At 23.3% G+C, this 10343-nt stretch overlaps 3 protein-coding genes across 5 annotated transcripts; 1 reads left to right on the top strand and 2 right to left on the bottom strand.

The window, feature by feature from the left end:
- Window positions 1-1470: 1470 nt before the first annotated feature.
- Window positions 1471-3930, bottom strand: LOC122503692. 2 transcript variants are annotated; one of them, XM_043614337.1, is made up of 6 exons: window positions 3460-3930; window positions 3025-3102; window positions 2811-2867; window positions 2575-2652; window positions 2050-2361; window positions 1476-1832 (listed from the first exon to the last, which is right to left on the bottom strand). In XM_043614337.1, exons 1-6 carry the CDS (start codon window positions 3646-3648, stop codon window positions 1602-1604), a joined length of 945 nt encoding a protein of 314 aa, XP_043470272.1. In that variant the 5' UTR covers window positions 3649-3930; the 3' UTR covers window positions 1476-1601. The 2 variants fall into 2 exon arrangements, with proteins under 2 accessions (XP_043470280.1, XP_043470272.1); XM_043614345.1 differs by lacking the exon at window positions 2811-2867 and having other exon boundaries at window positions 1471-1832.
- A 472-nt stretch (window positions 3931-4402) lies between these two features.
- Window positions 4403-7667, top strand: LOC122503949 (mitochondrial import inner membrane translocase subunit Tim17-B-like). Of its 2 annotated transcripts, none has more exons than XM_043614736.1 (2): window positions 4403-4526; window positions 6881-7667. In XM_043614736.1, exon 2 carries the CDS (start codon window positions 6899-6901, stop codon window positions 7388-7390), a length of 492 nt encoding a protein of 163 aa, XP_043470671.1. In that variant the 5' UTR covers window positions 4403-4526; window positions 6881-6898; the 3' UTR covers window positions 7391-7667. The 2 variants fall into 2 exon arrangements, with proteins under 2 accessions (XP_043470671.1, XP_043470680.1); XM_043614745.1 differs by having other exon boundaries at window positions 4477-4627.
- A 321-nt stretch (window positions 7668-7988) lies between these two features.
- Window positions 7989-9025, bottom strand: LOC122503961. Its single transcript, XM_043614756.1, has 2 exons — window positions 8781-9025; window positions 7989-8308 (listed from the first exon to the last, which is right to left on the bottom strand). Exons 1-2 carry the CDS (start codon window positions 8898-8900, stop codon window positions 8048-8050), a joined length of 381 nt encoding a protein of 126 aa, XP_043470691.1. The 5' UTR covers window positions 8901-9025; the 3' UTR covers window positions 7989-8047.
- Window positions 9026-10343: the final 1318 nt, after the last annotated feature.

The raw sequence follows: 10343 nt of genomic DNA, 5'->3' as shown, positions 1-10343 counted from the left end.
GCGACTAAAAAATAGCAGACACAATAACAGTTTCAGTGTGGCAACCTTCTGAAAATAGCCAAGCTCGACCCTCCAATCTCCTCCCAAAAATAAATCAGTTACATATTTCTTGGGTATTCATTATCCGATCTATGTAGATTTGACTTCAAATTTTTTCCAAACTTAGTCTCAAACTTGTTTTGTTTCTTTATTACGCGATGTCTTCAAATCTTCTATTTTACGAACACAGTTATCATACAAAATAATCGCAACTTGTATTTCTAAGTATACATATACGTATATTGTAACTATTTCATAATATGTTTTCTATTATTTTCTATTATTTATGGGAATATAGAATTTAGTTATATAAGTTCGAAAGAAGAAACAAATATTTCCTATTGTTTAGAATTTTTTTTCGCAAATTAAATAATGAACTTAATTTTTAAAAATTTCCAGGTACATATATCTAAGTTTATTTTTTAAGATTTAATTTGAAAAAAGATAGTAAAAAATTTATCCGTTTGAACGGATGTTTTTTTTATGAAATTTTTATTCTTTAATCAACTAGGACTGATTATTATACATTTATATTTGAATTTATATTTTATATTATATATTTAATGTTTTTTTTATGAAATTTTTATTCTTTAATCAACTAGGACTGATTATTATACATTTATATTTGAACAATTGTTTTAGGATTACACAAGTGTAAGTGACTCACGCAATTGAGATAAGTTATGATGTTTTAATACCTTCAACAACAAAAAAAGTTTTTATATATTCTCTTTGAATTCTAAATGAAAATAGGAAAATAAAATAAAAAGTGTCGCCATCTGGGAAAGTTGTCTATAAATTTAAATTAAAAAATAAAAAACCCAAGTAGCGCGAAATATTATTATAATGTTACTGGAATGTCATGTAATCTTAGTAATATTACAATTCAATATTTCAATAGTGTAAGTTTAAGAAAAATATTTAGAATAATAAATTTTTACAAATAAAAGTATTTATTGTAAAAAGTTCCACTGAAAAAAAAATTTATTTGATTCAGATAACCGATTACTAAAAATTATTTGATTCAAGAAAATATTTATTTGATCAAATAAATATTTACTTGAATCAAATAATTTTTAGTAATCGGTTAATTGGATCAAATAAATTTTTTTTTCCAGTGTAACTTTTTATAATAAATACTTTTATTTAATTATTTTTAAATAATAAATACTACAAAAATTATTTGATTAAAGTAAATATTTATTTGATAATAATCAAATAAATATTTACTTGAATCAAATAATTTTTTTTTCATTGTAGAATGTACTTAATACTTTTTTCGACTTTGTGGTGCCATCTTCAAAATTTCAAATGAACTGCAACGAATTTGAAATAGTCTATTCTCAATATAATATTTTTTTTTCTTAATTTCACAGTGGAAAATTTGCGAAAATTGAGAAATCGGAATAATTTTGTTATTCTTGTAAAAAACGATACTTTATTTAAATATTCAGTTTTTCTTAGAATATTTACATATTGGTATTGTAAGAATACAAAAAAATTGAACACGAAAAATCAAACAAACTTATGCTGATAATTAAATATTTATATAAAAAAAGAAATTAAATAGTTTTATTTTGTTTATCGAGACTTTCCAAACGTACATTTTCTTCAGTCAATATAGCGACTTTTTTATCATATTTCTCCCGTAGATCTTGAAACAATCGCAATTGAGTTTCATATTCTTGCTTCAAATCAAGATTTATTTTAAAGGCCGACTCCATTTTCACTAACATTGTATTATGCTTTTCACGTTCAATGTTGATTTTTTCCTCCATTGTCTCTACATTTTCCTGGAATAGAGAAAAAAAAGATGCAAAGTTAATTTTTATAATTTCGAATTTAAAAAAAAATTTTTTTTTACAAAAATGAAACATAATTAAAATGTGGAAAAATTGAGAATTTTTTTTATAAAAATGATACAAAATTAAAATATGGAAAAATTGAGAATTTTTTTTTTATAAAAATGATAAAAAATTAAAATATAGAAAAATTGATAATTTTTTTTACCTGTAAATGTCTGACTTCCATATTGCGAATATTTAAAAGATCTTTTGTAATGTTAACAACATCTTTTAATGATGAAACTTGACTCATTAGGGCGTTAATTTGATTTTCTTGATTTGCCACAATTCGAATGCGATCGTCCAATTTTAATTGTGTTTGAGCCATGGCAATTTTTAAATTCTTCACTTCCTGACGTAAACTTGATTCATCCTCTTTTCCATTTGAAAGTGCATTGTACTCAGTCTCAAGAATATCGAATTTTTTTTCACTCTCGATTAGTTTATTATGATAATTATCCCTTTCCTTTGTTCGAGCCTTTGGAGAAAATTTTTTTTTAATACTAATTACTTTTATTTCGTAAATTTTTAGCAATTAAAAATATAAAATTCAAATATTTTTAAATTTTTTAATTTTGATTTTTTTTTTTTTAATATTAAAAGTTGAAATTAGTTTTCGAATTTTGAAATGAATATTAAAATTTGAAATTGATTAAAAAATTATAATAAAAAATATTTAATTCCGTCGTACCTCAATTTCAATTAGTAATTGGTTAACATCAGGAGAATTGCAAGGCTTATCCTCAGTGTTTACCTTCTCAATGCCATTCTATTGAAAAAATAAAGAATAATTCTTTACTGCTCTTATAAAAAATTTAATTAAAAAATAAACAATAAGATTATAAAATACATTAAAATTAAAGAGAAAAACAAATTAAGAGACAAAAATTTTTTAGTTTTTAGAATAAAAATATTTAATTTGCCTACTTTTTTCAGTTCTTCAGTATTTTTTGTCCCTAAAGAGCAACTATTCTCATCTGAATCCTAAAATATTGGGGTTAAAATTTAATAAAATATATAATTACAATTTTTATAATTACTATTATTATTACTATTATGATTTTCAATTATTATATTTATAATTACTTGATTATATTTAAATTAAATAAAAAGTTGAAAACAAAAATCAAAGTTTTTTAACCTTTGCGACGACTTCTTGCTGTTCTTTTACGGTATCAGAAGTTTCGACGATTTTTGTTTCAATTATTTTATTGTCACCCTTGGAAAAAAATATACAGTTAATAAATCAATTAATTTCGTTACAATAACGTAATTAGTAAATTAAATGAAAATTTATTACTTTTTTATTTTTTCAAAATCAATTAATTTTATTATTTTTTTAATCCATTATTATTTTATTTTATTTTTATTTCTTTTTAAATAAAAATTCTTTTAATTTAATTGAAATAAATTAATAATTTTTCAATTCAATATTAATTATAAATATTAAACAAAAATATATATTAATAAATGCTAAACAAAAATAGAATAAAAATAAAAATTAAAAAAATATGCAAATAAATGTATAATTAAATAAATAAATAAAAAATAATAAAAAATAAAGAATTAAACTTACTTTTGATAAATCCTCTTCCTTCTTTTCATTGATGATTAAAGGACAAACATCTTTTTGATCATTTTTAATTAATAAACTATTTCCATTTTCGACTGTTTGTAATTTAACACCAATTTCTTTTAATTCTTCCTTTGGAATCAAATTTTCCACACAAGGGGAATCCCCAGCTGCTTTACAATTTTCTGCCATTATTTATTTATTTCTCCTTTTTTTTTAATTTTAGAAAAATTAATTTTTTCCAACACTTGTAATTCTGACACTTTTAGACACTTTTTTTTGAAAAATAAATTCCCAACTGTCTGAATTGAGAAGATATTTTCTTTTGTTTCTGAAAATTTGTCACTGGAGGGAATTTTCTTGAACTCAAAAATAACAATAAATTTAAAATACTCTTTAAAGTTGAAAGAGAGAAAATATTTGTGAAAATTGGGAAAAAAAAAGAAATTTTTATGCTTATACAACGAACAGATTCCAAAGACTAGTGGAGGCCTGATTTATTTTTGGATTTCTCATTCCATTTTCTATTTTAGAACATTAGTTGTAGTTGCGCTTTAAATTCCATAAGGACTGCATTTTTTTGTGGAGAATTTAAAAAAAAATCTTTTTTAATATAAATTTATTTATTTATAACATTTTTATTTATGTCAGTATTGGAATAAACTGTAATTTTTTTTATTTAACTGAAGAATTCAATTATTATTAATTTGAAGTGCCCGGGAATGGAAAAAAACCCTGTTTGAAAGGTTTTGATTGGTTCTTGGACTCGAGGCGCCATACTTAAATCTTAGTCAAATAAATAACTTGTTACCATTTAGAAAATAGAAACTTAAAAATAAGAATACTTTTTATTTGGTAAAATAATGCAAATTTTTAATTTTCAATTCGTATTTTGTCAGTTAATGGCAATTTTAGCATTAAATCGTAAATTTTTGTTTTGATATTTCTTTCAATTTAAGTGTTGACACTGACTCGAGTTGTTTTTCAACGAAGCTGTGCAAAGTACTAGGTGCTCCGGCGTGTTTTTTCTCCAGCAAAGTGCAAAATAGTGTGAAATTTCTTGTTTTGGTGTAAGTTGCAAATAAAATTATCTCTATAAAATCATTTTTAACATAATTGGCAACAATATTTTATCTGTAAAACTGTATGTCGGAGGGTAGAACTGAATTACGTGAGTGATTTCATCATTCTAACCTCACTTTTTAATCCCTTGACCTACCTGCTTTAGAATGGAATTAACTATACTATTTTATTTATTTATTCTATTTATTTTGGTGGAATATTAAGGACAATCCGTTACTTGTTTAATGTATTACATTTATTGAGTTATTTAATTAGCATTTTATTAAAAACGACAATTGTATAGTGTTAACATTCTATAGATGTTAAGATTCTGTTATCCAATTACTTGGATGTCATTATTAATACTTTATTTATACATTAGACAATTAATACTATTTATTGGTGTAACAAACGTAGAATTAAAATTAGAATTTATTTTTTTAAGTCTTTATGAAAAAAATACATAAATTTTGTGTGTTTTGTTAAAATTCCAAATACTTAACCTAACCTTTAAATACAGTCCATTGTAAATTCTGCAGTAAAATGTTTACGAATTCGGTTCTCCAAATTTCCAGGATGAAATTTGTTTATTAAAAATTAAAAAAATGTGATTGTTTTGAAGAACTGGGAGTTTTAAACCCACACATCTCCAAAAATTTATTAATGATTTACTTGCAAAGTTTAGTGACAATTGAGGAGCAAGTTTTCAAAAGCTGATACTTAAATCCATTTTTCAAAAAAATTTAGATAAACATAAATTTAATAATTTAAGGACTGTCAATGTTAATATTAAAAAAAATTTATTAACAACGAATTTTTAATTTAACAACTTTTTGACATAACCAAGGTGACTTATAATTTTTATGTTTTTTATTAGAAAAAAAAATTACTAAAACCTTGAAACCACTTAATTATAGTAAAGTTTAATTAAAAACCTATCGATTTAAACATAAAAACATTGTTATAGAAATAAATTACAAAAATTTTGATAAAATGCATTATAAAAAATCAATTTTAAGAAATATTCCATTATTCACAAAATTATTTATTTTTATATTTAAATAATTGAATCCTCGTAGAACTTTCTAAAAAAAATTTATTTATAAATGAATTTCAATTCAAATTTTTAGATAATAATTGATTTTTAGAAGCGTTATGTTATGAATTTTGAGAAATAATTAAAGTTCATAATAATTTTAAATTGAAATCTTTGGAAATTTTAATTGTTGTAAACTAATAAAATTGAAATTTTTATTTAAAAAATTATTAATTTATCGTTTTCTTAAGTAATAATTAAAGTTTTGAATCATTTTAATTACAAATTTGGAAAATAATTGAATTAAACAAAGAATTTTTTCAATTTTTAAAAATAATCTTGTCTGTTCATAATTAAAATTAAAAATTTGATTAAGTCAATTTTATTAAAATGTATTGATACTAATTGATTTTCTGCAAAGAATTTTACTATTTATAAAAGTAATTCTTTGATGTTATTATTTATAAAAATAATTGAATTTTTGTGAAGAATTTTATTAAAATTTTTGAAAATAATAAGCAGTAATAATAATTAATTATGTACTTAATAAGTAATAAAAATTTAAGTTTTTCAAGAAATAAGTATATTAAATATCAATTATTTGAACAATCAGAAATTTAAAATTATATAAAAACTTAAAAGAAGTTCAATAATTATAATTATTGGATAATAATATAATAATATAACTTTTAGAAGCAAAAATTTGATTTAAAACTTTAAGAGGGACTTTCTACCTTAAAAATAAAATTATAATTACGGTAACTAACTTTTCTTGATTATTTTTGAAAACTTTAATTAAAATTCTTTAAAAGAATTTACTTATATAATAATTTTAATTATTTAAAAAAGTTTCATTTACATATTTGTTTTTAAAAATCCAATTATCTTGAAACAGTAGAATTAAAAAATTTCAAAAATCTTATTTTTCAGAATTTTCAAAAAAACTTTTCGAAAATTCAATTTTATTAAAAAATTTTAAGAGTGTATCTTTTTCTAAATTAACTAATAAAAATTTTAATTATTAATCTTCGCTCTAAGAAATATCAATACATTAGAATGTGACTCTTTATAAAATTCAATTTTATTTATCAATTATTAAATTAAAATACTTTGAAAATTCCATTTTATTAAAAAGTTTTTAATTAAATTCTTTAACAAATTTAATTTTTTTTCAGTTGAATTTCACAAAATTTTTATTAATTGGATAATTTTTTAAAAATTTATTTACATATTTGAATCAGTGACTGATTTTTTACTATGATGGTTTCGATGCCATGTGGGAATAGATATTTAAAATCTTTATTAATGAGAATATTTTCTTTACAGGAACAATTTTGGTAAAAAATGGAGGAGTACACCAGGGAACCGTGTCCATGGCGAATAGTGGACGACTGTGGCGGTGCATTTACAATGGGTGCAATTGGCGGTGCCTTGTTTCACTCGATCAAAGGTTTTAGAAATGCACCCAGTGGAATGAGTAAACGATTTATGGGAAGTATAATAACAGTTCAACAGCGAGCTCCAATATTGGCTGGAAATTTTGCCATTTGGGGTGGTACATTCTCGACAATTGACTGCACCTTAGTTCACTTTAGGCGGAAAGAAGATCCATGGAATTCGATAATAAGCGGTGCAACGACAGGAGCAATTTTGGCTGCGAGAAATGGCGTTGCTGCAATGACTGGCAGCGCAATTGTTGGCGGTGTATTGCTTGCTGTTATTGAGGGAATAGGTATCTTTTACACGAGAATAATGGCCGATCAATTTAAACAGACATCAATAATCGATGATCCCTCACATCAATTTGACAATTCACAACAAAGAAATCCTTCATAATTTTTCAACTTCTTCTTCTTCTTCTTTAAATTGTATTATAGTTTTTAAAACAAAAGTAACGTTAGGAATTCAAATACTTTAAAAGTTCGCACATTTCGTTTTCTTGTAAAATACAAATAAATCTTATAGTTGATAGAGAATTTCTTTGGACTATGTGCTTTCGATTGAATGCAATGAGAATGTTAAGTTGAATTTTTAATTTAGAGACTTTTTTTTTATTTCCACTTAATGCTTCTGCGAAAAAAAGATTATATTAAATAATGGATTTTAAATCTAATTTTTCAGTCTTTTGTCTCTGAAGTTCTAAAAGAGCAAACGAATCTATTTTAAGTCAATTTAGATAATCTTGATTTTTTCCCAAAAAATTTTGTTCGTTTGAACTTTCAGAATTTTTAGAGCATTTGTTTCTTTTATAATTAAACCTCATTTATAAAAGTTAGAAAAAATAGAAACATAATTACGTTTAAACGAAAATTCGATTCGAATCGAGAGGATTTTAAAAATTATTACATTAAATATAGTAAAGTTAAATTTCCACTTGGAATTTTAATTCAAAACGTTAGAAATTCTATAAAATTTACATAATATACAAGTTAAATTCTTAGTTCTTAAAAATATATTTCCTTAATTAGCAATTTTCAATTTTGGTTTTGCCTTTTACAAATAATCAAAGTCTGCACTATTATTCGGAAATTCGAATTCATTATTTTCGAAATCGTCTTCTTCCTCGTCCTCTTCAGAATCGATGTATCTTTTAATGGGTCTTAAATCTAATTCGAGTCTATTTTCATTTGACGATTCCTTTTCAGTTTTATCTTCAGGTACTTGTGGAACATCTCCGGTTATAGTGTTATCATTCCTGTTCATCGGATTGGTCTCAGTTTGGTTTTTCGCATTTATAATATTTAACTGCTCCACCTGAGAAAATCAACAATTGAATTATTTTACGATTTTACACGGAGAGAGAATATATATTAAATTTCGTAAAAGTATTTTACAAATTGGGGAAAAAGTGCAACAAAGCGAAATTTTTTATCAAAATTTCTAAATTTCGCTTTGTTGCGCTTTTTCTTTTTCTCCAATTTGTAAAATACTTTAACAAAATTTAATAAATATATTCTCTCTCCGTGTAGAAAATATGAGATAATTTTAATTCTTAATTTAATTTTCTACATAAGTATTCTTACAAGATACTAATAAGTTAAAAAATTTAAATTTCAGATATTATATGATTCATTTCTTCAAAACGAAAAATTTGAAGAAAATTAAATTCAAAAAAGTGGGGTTATGTTAGAGAAAACATTTACTTGGGCAACGTAAATATATATTGTCTAATTAAATTATAAAGCAATTGAGTTATTTATTTATAAAAACTAATTAAACATCATACCTGGAGAGCGTGTATTTGTTTATCGATTTTACTGAGTAAATTAGTTAAAAATAATTCTTCTTGCTCTAGTGCTTTATGGCCGGTTAGAAGATCGGCTAAACGTTCTGAATTACTTTCCATCGTGCAGCTGGTTTTCGTTAAACAAAATTATATTCCTCTTTTTAAGAAATTGGTTTTTATAACATAAATATTTTGTTTTTTATTTCACTGCTGAAGTGTCTATGAATGATAGAATCAAAACATTTTTAGTGACATCTGAAGTCAATTGAATAGACTTAGTTGTGGTTTTCGCTTTTGAATACATCAAATTCTACTATATCTACATTAGAGCTTTTGTAGCATGTGTAGATAACTATACTGTCTGTTGGTATTGTCGCATTCTTCGTCTTCCGTGCCATCTGTCGGGTGATTCGTATAGTTCATTCACTGCAAGTATTCGGGTCATGAAGGATACTACAGGACAGGAGACTACTGGTAATGTATTATTAGTTACTATTTTTAATTATTACAGTGTTTATAATTAATTATTTATTTTATAGAAGAGACCGAAAGGAGAAACGATAGTGAAACATTCCTTATTTTCTAATGGAAAAAGAGTTGAAGAAGTGAATGAATTTTGTTATTTGGATTATTGGTTTAAGTCATCAGCAAAAGTTTACAGGGATTTTTGAAAAACTGAAAAGACAAGATTTAAAAGAAAAGGTGAAAGAAGATTTAAAGATGATTGGAAAAAGAGTATATGGTTGTTTGATGTGTTACTATGGTCAATAATGAGTTATTAGGAGTTAAAAGTTAATCAGTGATTAAAGCCAGTTTAACCGCTCGCGATTAGTCAGTTAAGAATTTAATCATTTCTTTCTAAATCTGAATTAGTTAAAAATAGTATTAGTAAAATCGTGGCTGACATTTTGCTTCAGCTATTAGTAGAAAATAATTAATTAGATAGATAATTACTAATTATTAGTAAATTAATAACTACAAAAATAGTTCAATTTCACTAATAATTGTCATAGTTAGATACTAAAAATTTCAGTCATTTTTACATAACCTAAAAGTTAATTTACCTAATAAGAATTAGTTCATTATTAACTATTTCATTAGTAAAATATAACTATTTAAATCAGTGACTCACTTTTTGCTATCAAATTATTTATTTTTAACTAAGTCTAGAGAGTTGGTTAATTTTTAATCTGTGTTGGTTGAATTGTCCCTTAAGAAGGAAAGAATTAGTAATTATATGCAAAGAAATAGCAATAGATTTGAAGAAGAGTCATCTAATGTATTCATGTTTCTTAGTGCGAAGATGAATAATTAAAATTTTTATTAGTAAATTTAAAGAAAGACACACTTAAAATTTTTTATTAAAATTGATAATTGAATTTTTATAAACAAATAATTGAAAGTTTTTAAAATAATTGAAATTTCTTTACATTCTATATTAAAAATTCTATATTAAAATGTTGTTAATTAAATACGACTTTTAAGTATTCTTTTTCTATAATTTCTTAAACTAAATTCCGGTCTTAGAAAAATAAGTCCAATTTTTAATTTTAAATACAATAA

Source organism: Leptopilina heterotoma, unplaced genomic scaffold (assembly GCF_015476425.1).
Source record: "Leptopilina heterotoma isolate Lh14 unplaced genomic scaffold, ASM1547642v1 Lhet_11, whole genome shotgun sequence".
Taxonomy (NCBI): domain Eukaryota; kingdom Metazoa; phylum Arthropoda; class Insecta; order Hymenoptera; family Figitidae; genus Leptopilina; species Leptopilina heterotoma.
This window is presented reverse-complemented; position numbering and strand designations above follow the sequence as displayed.